Below are 18,110 nucleotides of genomic sequence, written 5' to 3'. Positions count from 1 at the left end.
TTGAGCTTTGCATTTTACAGCCAGAGCATTTCAGTCTTCAGCCTGTCTGAGACCCTTTGAGGTGCCAGTTGTGGCTTTTGTGTGCATTGTAGACATCAGTCAGAAAATGGACTGAAACTACCAGCTTCTTTCACATGGTCCACCACAGATTAGTCAGTTACTAGTAATTTTGCTGTTGCTCTTGACCTGCACCAGGAGTTTGATCTAATAAATGTATGAATGCTGTTACCAGTCACCTGTGGTTGTGGATTCCTTTGGCATTAATTTATGTATCATTGTCAGACTGACCACTGCTTCATCACAGGAAGCTCTGTATGCTTGACTCGTCTTGGAGACGTTGTAATGATCGCAGAAATGTAGATCTTAAATCAACAAGAATTTACTTTCTCATTCCTGTAGTGTGCTATGCCACAAAAGCTTTCTGTTCTTCACTCTGTCCATGACAAGTTGAATCAAGAGTAATTTTTTCATATGTGCTGTTTCTACAGGCATGTCAGTTTTCTTTCTTTTCTGTTGCTATAGAACATTTGTTTTGGTTTGTAGTGTGTTGGTCTTTTTTTTTCTTGGGGGGGGGTGTGTGTGTGTGTTTGTTGTTTTTTTTTTTTTTTTTTAGATGAGGAAAGAATATATCAGTACCTGTGACAATTTCAGTTAAAGTCATTTGGATGAAGTATAAGTAAATTAAATCCCTGCAAAATATGCACAGTTTTTGGGGTTGGAGGTTGTAATGTCTCTCTGCTCAGTACCAGAGCTGTCATGACTTTCAGGCGTCTCCATATGAATAGGTGATAGTGATACTCATATACCAGATGGTTCTGTTTCAAGTCTTACCATTTGTAGGATTTCTTCTCTGACCAAAAAGAGTGATCTTAGAGCACTGCATGTTATTTTTTGAATGTTGCAATAATGTTTTCTGGTTGCTGAGAAAATATTCAGTGATGCCTATGAAACATTTGCTCTTCATTCTCTCCAACTTCCTTAAAATATTAGCTTTAAAGGTTACTTTTTTTTCCTCTCATTCTACATAGTTAACCAGAGCACCTGCAGAGGACAGTTATTTATTATTTTTTTCTTTGTATTCTGATGCAGTTAACGATACCATCTTAATCCGGTACATGCTATCTCCAGAGCAGTAGTTCTCCTCACAATTTTCCTGAACTGCTGACTGTACTAAGCATCTTCTTGTCCAGTCTTAGCTTGTGCAGCCAACTGTATCTTTGGAAATAAAAGAACTTCACAGGCCAGCTCATTTTATAAAAATTTTAGATTATTTTTTTTCTTCAAATTTTACATTTCTAATCAGAGTAGAAGTAGGGTTTCAGATGCTCAGTATCCAAGAAGCTGAACTGAAAGGGAAGAGCACAGCTAAAAAAATAATCTCTGCTGATCTTTCAGAACTATCTTTCATACTCCTTGAGTAAACAGTGAAATGCATTAATAGAATACAGGCAACAAAAAGATGCTGTGACTGGAAAAGAACCAGTAAGTGTGAGGAATAGAAGTTGTAGAAAAATAAGGATGCTATAGAGAAGCTGTATAACTTATTTGCACCTGTTTTATCTCTGCTGAATGCTGTGATATGCTTGTTTTACAAGGTGCTAAGAATGGGAAATTTGCAGCCAGGGAAATCACAAGAGTGAAGTGCTGGATTAAGTTTATGAATTAAAAAAAAGAGTGTGTGGCTGGCTGGTACCTCCAGAACTTTGGAGGACAGTGAAGAGCTGAATGACTGCACACGTATCCAAAACTGGAAAGTGTTTCTAAGATCAAATGGTCACAGCCTGTAGGCTGTGAGTAATGCATTCATGCTTGCATTAAGATCTGGAATTTTGTTTTGTGTTTTTTTTTCAAGCCTGGCTGGGTGTTGTAAATTTTAATGCCGTTTTAGCTGGGCATGATAGTCTGGCACGTTTACCAATGAGCTTTACACTATACATGTGCAGGTTTTTAAAAAAGGAAAGCAAACCAAGCTCTTCTAGAGGAATTGAACTGATAGGTCTGGTACACTGCAAGTAATCTGCTAAGCATAGTTTGTAGATAGCATTTTTGCAGGTATTTTGTTTTTTGCTATAGAAAGCTCTCATATCTGCTCTTAGCAATTATGTGATGAGGTTTACTATGGGGGAGCTTTTACTGAAGCCTTGAAGGGAAATAGCTTCACGTCCTTTTATAGTTTTCTAATTCTTTCTTTCCATCACTGGTTTGTGGAAATTTTTCTTCCTGGTTGCACATTCTGGATTGACTTCATTTTTTAGGTGTGTGTATAACAGGGTTATCCTGTGCTAAAACAAAAGAAAAGTACCCTGTGTTGTGTTCCCAGCTCCTTCGTCTGATAACTCTGGAAGTGCTGAAAGCTGTCTTAGTGCTTTCTTCTGTAGTTCTGTAACCTGACAGAATATTGTTACACAGACAGCAGTCCAGAAAGCATTTCTCTGAACTCAAAAGTGTATCACTGCTCAACACAAAATAACTAAATAGGGAAATATTTGGGAAACCAATCAGCCCTACTTAAACAAAACAAACGAACAAAAACCCACCAAAAAAAAAAACCAAAAAAACAAAAAAAACCACCACCCTCCAAAAACAAAACACTAAAAAAAAAAACATGCTAATTCTGGACAGATGCTGCTCAGCAAGTGAGAACCACCAGTCTATTAAAACCATGTTATGATGCTGGATAGCATAAAGTAGTCTTGAGCTGTGGGAGGCCATTCATATATGAAAATTGCATCTTCATGACATGATGAGAGAAGTCCGTGCTGGATATGGCTGTGCAACATGTGCTCTGCACAGGCTCTGCTGTCTTTGGTATCCAGCCCAAAGACTTACGGGAACTATTTAAAAGGGGGATGGCAAGGCATTCTTCAAACTCAGAGTTGCTAATATCATATTGCAAGGTCATTACTGTTGTATAAAGATCAGCTCTGCAAATTAATAATTTAGTCAAGTCAGACTGCTGCATTTCCATCTATAGGACTAAGCTCTTATATCACCAGTGTTGGAAGCTGTCAATTTTCAGCCTTTGTGCTACAATCAAGGGGAAGCATACAAGCACTTTTTCTAATAAAAACCTGAACTTTCTTCTATGATGTTTCACTGCCTTTTCATGGTAAGGGTTTCCCCTCATGAGATGTTTCAGAAGACCATGCTGAGCAAAATAGCTACCATTTTTCTTTCAGGTGTAGTGGCACCAGACAATTCTCTCTAGTTTAATGCCCTGTCTGGCATTGGCTCTGCTTGGGGAGTTGGGAGCTCTAATTTTTCAAAAATTACATTGATAGCCCACTAAGAAGTCTCCAAGAGGCTTCCACAAGGTGGGTTTTGAAGTGTGTTGGGCTGAGCATTGATCATGAGGTAACCCTGGGCAGAGGCTGCTGTGGTGATGCACTAAATTAGTGCACTGTTTGATTGCTCAGCACACACTAGCTGTCAGGGAAGCACATTCCAATAGTGGCAGATGGCAAGAAGAGGATGAGGATTGTATCAAGCTTTCGGTGATGACCTGTTTGCACAAGACATGTTTAGACCAACAAATGACTGGTGCTTCTCAGAGATTGGATACAGAGCTGACCAGAACAGAGTAAATGCTCTTGACCCACTCTGTGTAGAGGAGATGGTGTGGAGAGTGTGTTAACCCATGCCTGTAATGTCAGCATATTCCAGAGGTGTAGGGATCATGTTCCATTGTTCCCTGAAGAGAAGAGGCAGGTGGGATATATTGTTTTATTGCCGTACTCAGATCCCCTCAGGGGTTCAGGCACCAAGTGTGATAGGTAGTGCTCAGATGTTAGATATGCTCTAACATGCCTGGGAGCTTGAATACGTCATTTACTCAGAGCAGACTAGCAAGGTCCTTCCTCTCAGGTGAAGTATGTAGTCCTTTAAATACTCTTGGTGTGTTCTGAAGAAGATAAACCACAATTTAGTATAAATTCATTAGTCTCTTCTCCCCCTCTGCTTTGCTTCAGATAAGCCAGGATAGAATTCAATTCAGGGTTAGAATTAGAAATAATAAGTTCAGCCCTTTTTGCAAGTAAAGGAAAATCCGTAACTCTTTAGCATTTCCCCCTTACAGTTTAGAAAGGGGATAGAGAGGAGAGATGGGGAAGGAGTGCTTTAATAGGATGTGCTTTTGATTGGCACATTCCAGCCTTAGTGATACAGACTTTTCAAAAGTGTCACTGAGACTACTTTCTAAAAAACCCATCAACAAACATAGCAAAGAACTTGTAAAAACTATTGCATTATTCAATATAGCACAAACTGACTGTATAAATTCTATTGCAGAAGCATCCCACTTTCTCCTGTTCATAATCTTTGTGTAATTTCAATTTCATTTATAGTTTTCAAAACTAAACCTGTGTGTGTTGTTCACTAAAGTCAATTGGTGGTTGTTTTTGGCTGAAACACAAATGTATTTTCTATGAGTCATTAATAAAATCAGCACCAATGGTGATTGCTACAGAAAGTAACTGAAAGGACAAACAAACGGTTGAACGATTTTCAGTTTAGCAGGTTCAGTTTGGTGCATTACTGGACAAAACCCTTGATTAACTCCTGTTGGTTTGGTTTAAGGAAGCTTTGTGCTGGCTGTTTCCCACTTCAGCTTTTTTGCTGAAATGTCCCTAAACAAATATAAGTCCTCCTGCCCTCATCTGTTGATGTGACGACTGAAATTAACACGTGGGTTTTGACTAACCTGAAAGAACTTGCCAGGTGCTGGAGGTTTGCTATTTGCATCTGGGTTCACAAATTTAAGTTTATGGGTTTAGGTTTAAAAAAAATTTCTTGGAAGTCGTTGATGATATCTTTACATAAATTTAAATAGAGAGGTTTAATGCCAAAAATACAATCCTGCTCCTTTTTAAACTTCTTTTTTTTTTCTAAACCCTGCCCCTGGAGAACAGAAATTTTGTAATTTGAGGTTTTTTCCCCTTCTCCTCACCTTTTAACATTTGAAGTTCTAGATTCAGGTTTCCAACTAGATTTAGTTAGTGCTAACTAAAACGTCAGAAATACTGTATATATAGCAGTGGCAGGGACAGTGTTCTGAAGAACATCTGTAAAAAAGAAAAATTACTTAGAAAACCCACTAAACGTGAAATACTGAGTAGCATTTTTAGTCCTTCCTCTTACTCTCATGCATACTGTTTTGCCAGAGTACTCAGTTTTGTATGAAAATCGCTGACAATTTTCTTTCACAGGTAAACTCTGTTAGCATGATTTAATGTGTAATCAAACTGAACATAATTCTAAATGATTTCAGAACATCTTTGGTCATTACAAAGGAGCAAACATCCTTATAGGTGCTGCATTTGTCTTTGCACCTTATCCTGTGGGGAGTTGAAATTATTCTTGGTATCATGCAATTAAATTCATTTGTGCTCTTTAGAGATCCTATTCTCAGTCACTGACCCATTATCTGACATGTAGAACTTCTAGATGTGTCATTTGGCTACTGCAAAATTCTGTGTGTTCTACTAAAAAAAAAAAGCAAACCCATTTTTTAAAGTTTAGTTAAAATGAAGCTGGAGTTTTTAAAATGGATTATAGGTAAGTAGAATAGAAACAGCTTTTCTTAAACTGGGCTGTTACTTTTCCTGAACACATCCTGGAATACTGGATTTAATAACAAAGATTTAATTATCTTTTTATTTTTTTTAAAGTTAATGGTAATGAAGGTGGTGTTCTATATTCTTACTGAGTTTTCCAGATACAAGTTAACTGTTCTGTTTCCCATCTTAGCAGACTGACTTCTAAAATCATTTGTATAAAGTAATCTGAATGCCGATTCCATGATTACTTTATTAACTGTAGTGTGAAACCTCTGCATATATGTGTGCACCTCATTTTTTTTGTTTTAATATTCAGGATTTACTGCAGCAGAACTTAGTTTTAGAATCTGTGATGAAACTGTGCGAGTGTTATTGCTGTTTCTCAAGTAACAGTGAATTTTACGAATTTTACTTAACTCTCGCTTGTTTCAACTTTGACAATCTTGAAATCAGAATACTTGCTCTAGTTCTGTTAGCTCTCACTGTATCGGTTTAACTGTGGCACTTAGTTTCAGGGCCTAAGAGAGACAGAAATCTAGTTTTGGTGGTTACTCTGCTGAAACAAAAACCTCAGAAAAGTAAATTATATGTTATTTTACTGATTTGTTTTGAGGGGGCAATTTTAACAGATTAAATACGCCAAAAGAAATGTGTGTGCTGCTTTTATTTGATGAGGGCATCAATTAGGATCATGATGTGAATAATAACAAAAAAGGTTAGAGAAGTGTGTGTGTTGAGGGTAGGGGTGTTTGGTGGTGAAGATGATTGATGGAGAAAGGAAAGTGAGCAACAGTAACAAGTGTGAAGAAGTAGTGAATTGAAATGAGCAGAAGAAAGCATTGTTCAGCATCTCATTGACCTAGAAGCTTGGGTTTGAACACATTCCACATGTACGGACTGTTTTATTATCTTAGAACACACATAAAATCTATTTTTTTTTTTTTAAATGAGAAATCTGGAGAAAAACTTGTTTGGAGAGGTAAGACAGGACTGACACAACTGTCAGCTGAAGAAATGTTTGAATAACAGCATATTGGCAGCAGTATTCAGTAAATAAAGTGGATTTACTACTTCATGTAGGATTTAAAATTAATATTTTTATTTCCTCAGTTTTTATAATTTCTAGCTTTTTGCTTTGAACAAATAACACATTTTAGGATAAGTAGCCTATTCTGTGGTGCCTAATTTAGTGTGTGTAGGTAAAGTGGTACAATGCCTGTTTTGAGTTGTTCTGTCCTTCCTCCACTGAATAATTTTCAGTGAATTGTCATTACTAGTGAACAAAATAGAGTTAATTTTAAAATAAATAAATAAAATAAAGACTTCCATGTGATTGACATATAATTTCTATTTGTTTTCCCAGCGTTCTTAATATGCTATTTTGGTTCAACTTGGGGTACTGCATCTGCAACCTGATTCAAGTTTAAGGAAACTGCAGACTGGGTACTGATTTGGGGCCTGTTGAGATTTTCAGTAGGAGCTGGTCTACTTGACTGTTCAACAATCTCTTGATTTGGCTTACTCTGTTTTAGTTGCTGTTTCAATGATCATTGCCATCTTACATCTTACACTTTGCAGTTTCAGAATGGCAAACAAACTACTAGGCAATAAAAAAGTGACATGTCTCTCTTACGTGCTATTACACCATCTAAAATGTTGTAGGTATTTACATGTTTAGTTGGCATAAACTGTTCTGCTTTGAAAGGTCCCTTTGGGACAGTTCTTAGATGTTATCTGCAGTGTATGTGCACAGGAAGGACAGCAGTGTCTTGGGGCACAAATAAATTAACATTATGATCCTGGGTAGTTTAAAAAAAACCTTCAAACACCAAAACCCAACAAAAAAAAGCAAACCAACAGGCACAGACAGTAGGGTTCAGTGATTACGTGTCTTCCTTTTGCCAATATGTTTGAAAAATAAAGTCTATCCATTGTATGTGAGGAAAAGCTAATTCCAGTAATCAACATATGAATGTCTATACAGAAAATCCCAAGTCTCATTTATGAATACCTGCTCAATCTTGTGTCATTGTATTTCAGGTATGCAGTTTTAATGAATGCTATTTAATTCTGTTATTATTACTTCAACCAAGAGAAGCAAAACTTGATGGTAGGGTGGGATCCTCAGGAGTTACCAGCTCTGGCCCAAGTGTTTTTGGGTCAAAGTCACCGAAAGTTTCGCTGTTGATTTTTGTGGGAGTCAGGTTAGGTCACTGCACAGTACTTTTGAAATCCCACCTATAACTATTTCTGAGTTGAGTGTGTGATTATTTCCTCACAGGGAGGAGTCCATCACCACAGCTTTCCAAAAACACCATGCAAGTGACATGCGTTGGTCAAAATACCAAATTCCAGTAACTTTAACCTTTGCCTGTCTCCAAAGCTGTATTAGTAAAGCTAATAGCCTGATGCTGAACATCTGTGGACAAAGTAAGGAAAAGCGTGGTGTGGGCTTCACTGGAAGTGGTAGGTGCTCAAGCCTTCCAGGATCAGGCTCTGGATGAGCCATTCAGTACCATGTGCGGTCTCTCATAGGCTAGTTTCATGCTTGCTTGCGGTAGTGGGAACCAGTTAGCCATGACAAAAAAAGAACATTGTGGGTCTTAAACGTGTGCTGGTGCTACTTCTGCTTTTAAAGTGAGCATGATCTGAAAGCCCCTCTGCACTCAGCTTGTGAAAAGCACTCGGCATGTGCCACAGCTTCTGAAATCTGTGGAACAGCTTGCTTCAGTGCATGCTGGAGGAGAGAACCTTCTGGCATATAGTGTGCTCTGGAGTTAACCCATCTCCTACCTTCAGTTATCTTCCTGTTTCTGGCCTTGGTGGTGCAGTTAGTGACATGGCGTTATCTAGAGGTGTGGGGGAGAGAATAGCATGTAAATTTACTTTCAGGCCATCATTCTGCTGGAGTGACTTGAAGTGATACTAATGTCGAAGGCAGGCCTCTCAGATGTGTCATACAAAAGGCTTATTAACATTATTAATCTGTCACAATATAATTATCATCTTTGGTTCAGCAGCCTATCAATATATGTATTACTGCTGCATTGTCTTTTGAAATGAATGTATCTGTGTGAGCTGCTGTGGGTCAGCTTATGGTTGTGGAGCCATCCTGGTTTCCCACAGCAGGCATCCCTTCTGATGCAAGGCAGGAGGGACTGTACTTGATGTCATTGCCTCCAGCAGCAGGCTGCTTTGGTTTACAAACTGACTGTTCTTAATCTCTCTCCCCTCAGCTGTATTTTGCCATGCAGCTCTCATGCAAAATGCCATGTATTGTCACTGCCTTGGTGTTGGCCTGATGGTGCCTTCTCTGTTGTCAGGCATTGCCATGTCTCCATCTCTATGCTTACTACTGTCTGCAGAGTGTTCCCCTCCGACTCTGCCTTCCCCAAACCAGAAGGCCACAGACAAGTAACTCTCCTCCAGTTGTGGCATGCTGGGTATGGCCTGTCAGAGTGGTGGTAAAGCCTGGTGAGGACAGGGCAGGCTCTCAGGTCTGTGTGGCTGTGGAGAAGGTGCTGGCTGAAGGGGTTCTGCTTTGTTGAGAAAATGGCTCTACCATGTGTAGTGTCGCGGGGGTAAGGTTTCCCCATGTCCTTTCTGACACAGTGGTGAAGTTTATGCATCTTGCAGAGGATTAGCATGATGGTGTATCATGATGCGAGGGATCTGGACCTTTTAGAAAAGGGATTGCTCTTTGGTGCGAGATGGCAAGTGAAGTAACAGAGTGTGTGTAGGGGAAATAAAGGTTTCTGAGCCAGCAAAGGTGATGTTGGGGAACATGCCGTAAGAGTTGAGCAGTGAAACTCTGTCCTCACCCCAGCTGGCAGACGAAATGCCAGGTATATATGCATGTTGTGTTCCACCTTGTTGGCAAAGGATCTTACAGATAAATGTATAACTTTCCCTGTGTGTTGAACATGCAGGATTATTATATAGGGGTTTGTATTGTTACAGAAAGGTAAACTATGGTGCATTTTATGGTGGCTATTTTGCTATGAATCCTGGTCTTTACAAGTAAATCTGAAAAATTCATACTGCATCTTTTGACTCCCAGTGAATGATTTTTTTTTTTTTTTTTTTTGTGTCTGAGCTGCAACCTATATTCTTGGAAGTCCTATTTAAGAAGGTAGCTAAATATGCTTTCAGAAGTGTTCTTATTCTTAACAGTTATGGGGTAAAACAAGCTTTAAAATAAAATGACAGTTAAAACAAGTGTTGGCAATGCAAAACAGTAGTGCATGATTATAGTGTTGTTTTAAATATAACCAGTAACATTTTTAATGCATCAGAAATGGTTATCTGACTTCCCGACTTGATCTTGTAACTTTTCATGATAGTGGACTAAGAAACTAAGGGTAAGTTTGTGAAAGAAAAGTGTGAGTTTTACAGTTGTCCTGCTTGAATTTTCCCCAAAACAAAATACAAAACCCATGCCACAGACATCTTTCTTCTCTGAAATGCATTTTGTTTGGTTTATCAATGAGGTAAAGAAAAATGACTTCATGGGATCAGAAGAAATTGGTTATCACAATTTGAGGTTGTAGCTTCTGTTCAGAGAAGATGAAGGGCAGGAGAAGGTGCAATTTAGTTTTACTAGGAATGTAAGAAGAATGAGATGATAAAAAAGAGGTTTATGCCTCTTTACTAAAAATGCTTCTATTTTAAGGAGCTCTATTATTGGACATTGGGATAAGCATGACTAAGCTATGTGCTGGTGTCTTAGCAACAAAGCAGATGTGAAAAGAGTGCACCAAGGACTTGGCACGGTGGTAGATAAATGTATTTAACTTGGATGTTTTCTTCTCATTCCTTTTTGCTTCTTTACACAGGGAATGAAGTATCTCTGCATTCCTGCTGCTGACTCACCCTCACAGAACTTGTAAGTTTTCTTTAAAAATAAAATGCAGAACCCCAGAAATCCCTCAGTACTGTGATGCCTGTTTTACAATGAGCTGAGAGATCTGATTCTGATCTCTCACAAGTATTACACAAATGGGTTTTTTAATCTGTTCAGAAAACACAGTAGCACTTTATCCCAGCCACATTGGTTCAGACCCTGCTTTTTTTTGTGTCAGGGTTTGTAGAGGGATCAGTTTGTAAACACTCTTTGGTTTTGGCCTTAAACTTCAGGAATTTCTTAGTGAGTCTGCTCCTGATTTAATTTCAATTTATTTTAGCCATTGTTTTTGTAAATCTTTTTGCTTGTCTGTTCCTTGTTTGTGTTACCTCCAGCCATTAACAAAAAGAAAATATTTGAAGGAGGTATGAAACCTTCAAGGCTTGAAATAAGCTCCTTACAGTCAGCCTTCAAGATAAAGTCCAGTGTGCTAACTACCCCTGCAACTATCTGCTCTAGACTTTTAAAACCTACCTCAGAAGGCCCCGCTGCTCTTGGTAGTAGGCTGGCACCGCAGAGAGTTTCTGCCCTGCAATGACTCTTGCCTTGAGGATATATGTACTGAAACCAGGGCGTCCCAGCCCTTCTCTCTCACCTCTGCAAACATTCATGAAACACTCATGGACTTATCCTTGGTTTTAATGTTTTGAACCATTGAGCATAGCAAGTTTTGATTCCAGAGAGAAATCAAAACAGGTTTTGTAAGAGAACTTGCATGGTGACCAGCTCTTTCTTCTAGAGTTCACTGTTTATGTTGGGGAGAGGTGAGGGGGGTTTCAGCCACTTCCTGCTACCAAGTTTTGTAGAGAAACAAGTATTTGAAAGAGGCCTGGTAGGTACGGAAGGAAATGCAGAACTGCTTTTTTCTCACATCACAGCAATATTCCGGCTTATGCTTTCAGGGGATATTTTTAGAGTATGTGTGTATCATACCCTAGAAAGATTCCAGCGTGGCACTGCATGTGTGGTGATTTGCCTTTTCATTCTGCATTTCTGTCGTGAAAGGAAAAAAGAGACCAACCAAACAACAAAACAAACCAAAACACACACTCACACACTCCCAACCCGTAACAAAAAGCACTCCAAAACCCTAAATTTCAAGACAGGTCTGTAATGAGAAGGCAGGTGACCAATTGCCATTGTCATGGACAACTGGACATACTTAAAATAAATAAAAAAAAATGTAAAAGATTATTTTGGGAAGGAAAAAAGAATATGAGATTAGAGGGAAATACTCCTATTGTCTGCTGGTACTCTGTTGTCTGTAGCATTTCTGAAAATGTTTTGAAAATCTGTTCCCTTTGTTAATAGAGATCTGGATCAGTTGGGAATGGAAATAGAATGGCATTTGTGATGAGCATTAATCAGTGTACAATTCAGCCCTTCCCTCACTGTTAAATATCAAGGAGCTATATTGAAAAAAACACCTCCAGCGCTTGAGCTGTCTGGCATACTACCAAAGCTCTTACAGCTTCAGTAAGAAGATACAATATTTGCATGAGTGTTGTTTCTGTTATGCTGCAGGCATCTAAAATACTTGCTTTAGTATCGGGTGGTTGCTAGCAAATGTCATTACTTCTAATACTGATATATTTTTATCACTTAAAACTTGATGAGTAACCGATTTTTCTTTTTTGCTTTGCACAGTTCAGATCTTCAAGTAAAATCAAATCACAGTGCTCACAAATAGCAGTGTTGCTTGCTTTGCACATGCAGTCTTCTGAAAGCAAGAGGAAGTTGTCTTTGGATTTGACACAATCTTATTTGGGAGCAATTAACTGTACTCCCCTATGGAGAGAGGGATAGCTGGGGAACAGAAAAGGGAATTGGTCCCTTTGCAATATCTTTGTGAATCTACCCTCTTCTTTTGAAAGAGGGATTCTGATGGTGTTAGGGGAAAAAAGGAAGAAAAAAGGTCCTTGTGTTTTCTCAGCAATGGTTGACAGGCACAACTGACCAGATACGCATTGCTGTCTTACTCTGAGTTACCAGCTGGGCTTAAACCATGACACTGTCTCTCCCAACAGCAAGTTTGTCAGATGCTTTGCTGCTACTTTGCAGCTGCTGGCAGGTTGATAAGGTCCAGCATGAAGCCTTTACCTGCTGAACTTTGGTATTGTGAGCTCTTAATTCACTTCAGCTCATTTTTGTGATGGAAACTTCTGGCTTCTTATATGTGTAATACACATTTACTCCTAGTAAGTTTGTTTAGTGGAGTTCCCTTCCTCAGAGGCATGAATTGCCAGGGAAATACAGCAGGGATTCCCCTGTTAACATGTGGTGGTTCACTAAAGTGACTCCAAAGTGTCTTGCTTCTACTTGTATGTTCTGCTGCTACCAAGGCTAGGAATCAAGCAGTTGCTTTTGAGACTCCAGGTGCTTCCTATGCATTAAATGAGTGCTTTCCCTGGACTGTGAGAACTTTACCTTGGGCCTTTGACTTTTCTAGATATGTCATCTCCTATTAGAACCTGTTGCTAAAACATTAATTCTATAGAAATTAAATCTTCCCTTCCTGTCCTGTTCCAGCTAATTGTCTAGGCTACATATTTCTAAAGGACTAACTTCCGATGGTCGGGCTCTTAGTGGTGATAATACAGAAGCCAGATAACCTATGAAGAAAAAATTAGGTGGATCTTTGTTGCATTTACATAGAATCACAGAATAGTCAGGGTTGGAAAGGACCTTATGATCATCTAGTTCCAACCTCCCTGCCATGGGCAGGGACCCCTCACACTAAATCATTGCTAAAGGAGAGATGCTTCTTCCTGTCTGATTTGGATGCTTTCTTTTCAACCTTTATAACATTCATAGAAGTCTGATTTGCAACAAACGAAGATGCAGATCTGGTATCATAGCTGTCCTCAGCCTAGTTTTGGATTATCCAGCTTGCTAATGTGTAAGTTTAGATAACTTTTACAATGTGCTGGTAGGGGCACTCCACTGGTGGTTCTTCCTGTGGTATTTTCCCACTGTGAAGATGATGCCGTTCAGGACCCAGCTTTAAGCCTGGAGATGTAAAAGCCAGATATCATGTAATAAATTGTCTTGAAGTAACTGTGCAGTCCAACAAATAGGCTGCAAATCAACACATTTGTCAAGTGCTTTCCTGTTACAGATGATAATCAACTGTTTTGCGGTTAGTGTAAGATGCCATTCTTCTTTGTGTCTGGCACTTGCCATGCAGATGACTGGTCCTTAATCTTAGTTTTTGTGTAAATATGGTTTGTACCATAACTTTGAAAATGAGTTTAGGTAACTGTGTCTCTTGGAGGCAGCAGGGACCCTTGATACCATAGGGCTGTGGAGGAATACATGTCTCTTACTCTCTGACTCAAAGTGAGGAGGGGCTGTGGTTCTGCAGAGCAGTGCTGATTCTGAGCTTGGCCGTTTCTCTTCTCTTTTTCATGAATACCCGAAACACACTTGGCAGTGTTTCACCAGTAAGGAAGGTGAATAAAGCTGAGTGAATGGAATTTACTACTAGCTATATTTAATACCTTGCAAAGGTGTTATGCTCATTAGCAGGTATTTTTCAAACCAAAGCATTGAAGTGTTTAACCAAAACTTGTGCTAGACCATAGAAGTGAATTCACTGGTGCTTGTAGCTATGCCGTTGGCCAGATTTTCTAGAAAGAGAAAGGACCGGGTGTATGGGAAGATTAGGATGTTGTCCCTAGCCAAGTTTCATCTGGCTGAATCCATTCAATCTTGGATAAGATCTCCTTCATTGTGCAATAGCAATGCCTCTTGGACACACAGCCCAATGTGTCGTTTGTCCTCTTAGTTTATGTGAAGCTTCTTGTGCCCCTCACGCAGATCTGAGTGCCATGATTTGTTAGAACTTAGCCAGTGAAATGTGTGGAGTGGCTGTCTGAGTAGAAATGCAGATTAGTCTGTCTTACATGCTCAATTGGTTTCTTGAACAACAAAATCCTGAGTTGACAAGTCGTCTTAAAGCTTGGGATTTCACTGTGCCATGAGATTTTTCCAAATAATTTACTTAGGTCTTTTCCGACTGTGTTTTCCATATTGTATCCAGTGATGTAAGAGCTGCCTTGGAGAGGGAGTCCTGGCCTTTGGGATCCTTCTTTTTTGGATGTTCAAGCTTAGATACTATTGCCTTTCCAAGTTCCACAGGCACTGTCACTCTATTGCATCACCATTGTCCTCCTCCAGGTCTTGAGTTTTTATAGTATCAGCAGCTGCACTGTTGGGCAGGAAGGGAAGCTTCCCTTTATGTGGGTATTCCTGATTTTTTGTGTGGCTGCTGGTGCTGGGCTGAGGTTTTTTTTTCTTTTACTCTTGTGGTATAATATTCACCCTGAGAGGGGAAACATCTTGAATACAGGACATTGTGTTTCATGGGTGTTGAGTGCAGTGTGCTTTCAGGTTCGCCTTTGCCAATAAGCCTGGTATTGATTACCCCTTAAGAAGCTCTTTCCTCTGTGTCACACACATTACTACTGCTTGCAAGCTTAAATTGCAGGAGCACTCAAAGACTACAGTGAACTCCAGCTCTTTTTAACAGGAGGTTTTGCTTGCACCTGTGATTAATTGCAGGCTGCCCCAAAGGCTTTGCAGTCTGAAAGGCAGAGGCAGGGCAAACAAATTGGGACTGGGATGCTAAGAAGTGGTGCTGCAGATTTACTGAGGTAATAACAGCTGCCCACTTCCTTTCCTTTGGAGTTGCCCCACTTAAAATGAAGAGGCATAATAAGTAAAGGATAATAAGAGTAAAAACCTTAAGGTTTGTAAACTGAGTCTTTAGCTTCTCCACATTCCCTTTTCCACTGCTTAAAAAAAAGAGGTAGGCTATAGGCAGGGGTTGCCTGATATCCTCAGTAAGGGCAGGCAGAGGGGTACTGCATTCTGAGGTGAGAAGACTGGAAGAAGCTGAAGAAGACAGGGCTTGAATCGAGTCGTTTTTCATAGAAGGGACAAAAGGGAGAGATTTCATATTGCAAAGAAGAAAATAGTAGCATTTAGATGTGTCCTAGTACATGGTTTGAAGGAGAAGGTGAAGTCAAATTTAAGCGTAAGTTTGGGTAGCTGGTAATGGGTGCCTCTTTGGGAGACAGTATACCTTGAGAACTGTTCATGTAGTTGTGCTGAGTTTCATCTGACACCTGTGCATTCATAGAATCATAGAATAGTTAGGGTTGGAAAGGACCTTAAGATCATCTAGTTCCAACACCCCTGCCATGGGCAGGGACACCTCACACTAAACCATGTCACCCAAGGCTCTGTCCAGCCTGGCCTTGAACGCTGCCAGGATGGAGCATTCACAGCCTCCCTGGGCAACCTATTCCAGTACCTCACCAACCTCACAGTAGAGAACTTCTTCCTTGTATCTAACCTAAACTTCCCCTGTTTAAGTTTTAACCCATTACCCCTTGTCCTGTCACTACAGTCCCTAATGAAGAGTTCCTCCTCAGCTTCCTTGTAGGCCCCCTTCAGATACTAGAAGGCTGCTATGAGGTCTCCATGCAGCCTTCTCTTCTCCAGGCTGAACAGCCCCATCTTCCTCAGCCTGTCTTCATACGGGAGGTGCTCCGGTCCCCTGATCATCCTCATGGCCCTTCTCTGGACTTGTTCCAACAGTTCCATGTCCTTTTTATGTCGAGGACACCAGAACTGCACACAATACTTCAAGGAGGTCTCAGGAGAGCAGAGTAGAGGGGCAGGATCACCTCCTGTGACCTGCTGGTCACGCTCCTTTTGATGCAGCCCAGGATACGGTTGGCTTTCTGGGCTGCAAGCGCACACTGAAGCTGGCTCATGTTCACTTTCTCATTGAACAACACCCCCAGGTCCTTCTCCACAGGGCTGCTCTGAATCTCTTCTCTACCCAACCTATAGCTGTGCCTGGGATTGCTCTGACCCAGGTGTAGGACCTTGCACTTGGCATTCATAATGACATGCAACATCAAGTTACTAGTTTAAAGAGGAATAAAACTCTGAAATACAGACTTGACAGTCATCAGAATAAAGTGTTAGTGTTTATCACATCATATTGCCTAAGATTACCTGTTTCTTCAGGTACAGTGGAACGTAACTATGCCAGTGAGTTTTTTAGTTTCATTTGCAGACATTAACTTTTACTTTGTAAGACCTGTTTTCAGTTCAAAATTCTAGAAACAGCGTTCAGTGAGCTTTCGGATACATTTCTCTTTTTCTAAGTAGTGATTTTACTAAATAGAGCACTTTCTTTATTCTGCTTCTGTTTTCAGGGCAAGGCATTTCAGAGAGAGCATCAAATTTATCCATGAGTGCCGGCTTAGAGGTGAAGGCTGCCTAGTTCATTGGTACGTATACCACTTCTTAAGGGTTTCTTTACCTTAATTTGGATGTTCATTGTTTTAACTAGTTAGTGTTCATCTCCATTTTATAGCAAAATCCTTTTGGACAGAGACGCCCCCTTTATTTGAAGTGGCTTAGAAGATTTACAAATACTGTTAAAGCCTCATGCTATGACTTTTGAGTCCCTGGGGTGGGCAGCTGCCTGGAGATAAAAGGAGCCCAAGAAATTGTTTTTGAGCTTCTCATCAAACCTTGTTGTAGGATTGATTTGACTTATGCACTGACTAGAGACATACTATTTATTTCTCATTATTTTAATCACTGTTTCTAAATGTGATTTCCATAATTCCGATTTAATTAGTTTCTGTAACAGCTATTTTGCTGACTTCAGAATTGTTAAGAAGAAATTCCTTTGAACAGAAATTGGGTTTTTTGTTTGGTTTTTTTTTTTACCTTTACACTGCTGAAGCATTCAGATGTTGCATTTGTTAATAGCAAGTCTCTCATTGGAGAGATGCTCTTGGGACTGTAGAAAATAGAAAAGGAAATCCCACCCTGTTTTTTTTTCTAGCTCTCTGCTATTGGTTGTAGTCTTTATGCTGTATGTCCAAGTAACGTATCTGAGTCTGTATTTGGAATCAGAGTCATTTTGTGATATGAGCACTGGACTTGTACACAGATCTTGAGCATAAATCCCCAGTTTGCTACAGACTCATGATAGGGCTGTGCATGAGTCATTTGGTCAGTGTCCATGTATGTAAAACACGAATAATTAACCTGAATTCTGTTAAGAGTTTTAAAAACCACATATTTAAATTTGTGAAGCATTTCAAAAGCATAAATTATTCTTTAAATGCCAAGTGAAAGAGTCTGGTACAAATGTAACTCAAACATATTCTTTATACTTACAATAGTAATAGTTGGGAACGTTTTGTCCAGCACTGTCAGACTATTCATAGTGAATGTTTATTACTTTATCCTAGTGTTTCATCTGGTGAAACTGGAATCCTGAGAGTTGAAGTTGCAGTTAATGGCTAGCAGAAAGAGGAAAAGAACTCAAGCAACCAGACATATGTACTTCAGCAGTTCAGTTAAAGTTCATTTCAGCCCAATGAAATGGAAGCCTTTATTTGTAGGGAAGAGGGAACAGTCTTACTTTGCTGCTCTAATCTGCACAAGCAGAAGAAAGTGGGTGACTGACTTCTAGATTATCAAAAACCAGATTAACTTGGAACTGTGCACTGTCCCCTGTTTTAAAGAAGACTTCATACTTATTTGTTCCTTTGCAGTGTCATACAAATTAGTATTCAGAACCCCCTTTCTTGTCATAGATTTGTTCTGATACATTT

At 39.7% G+C, this 18,110-nt stretch overlaps 1 protein-coding gene across 12 annotated transcripts in view; it reads left to right on the top strand.

Moving 5' to 3' along the window:
• The window catches only part of DUSP22 (dual specificity phosphatase 22), a 50,325-nt gene that overhangs the window by 25,380 nt on the left and 6,835 nt on the right, over nucleotides 1-18,110 (top strand). For 8 of the 12 annotated variants that reach the window (XM_062617775.1, XM_062617777.1, XM_062617781.1 and 5 more), the window contains 2 exons: nucleotides 10,391-10,440; nucleotides 16,692-16,766. In XM_062617775.1, the coding sequence (XP_062473759.1) occupies nucleotides 10,391-10,440; nucleotides 16,692-16,766 (125 nt within the window). The remainder of the gene's footprint in view (nucleotides 1-10,390; nucleotides 10,441-16,691; nucleotides 16,767-18,110) is intronic. The other 4 variants (XM_062617784.1, XM_062617785.1, XM_062617786.1 and 1 more) reach the window with 1 other exon arrangement.

This window comes from Pezoporus occidentalis, unplaced genomic scaffold, assembly GCF_034315485.1.
Source record: "Pezoporus occidentalis ecotype Australia unplaced genomic scaffold, CSIRO_AGI_Poc_V1 ctg2, whole genome shotgun sequence".
Lineage (NCBI taxonomy): Eukaryota > Metazoa > Chordata > Aves > Psittaciformes > Psittacidae > Pezoporus > Pezoporus occidentalis.
This window is presented reverse-complemented; position numbering and strand designations above follow the sequence as displayed.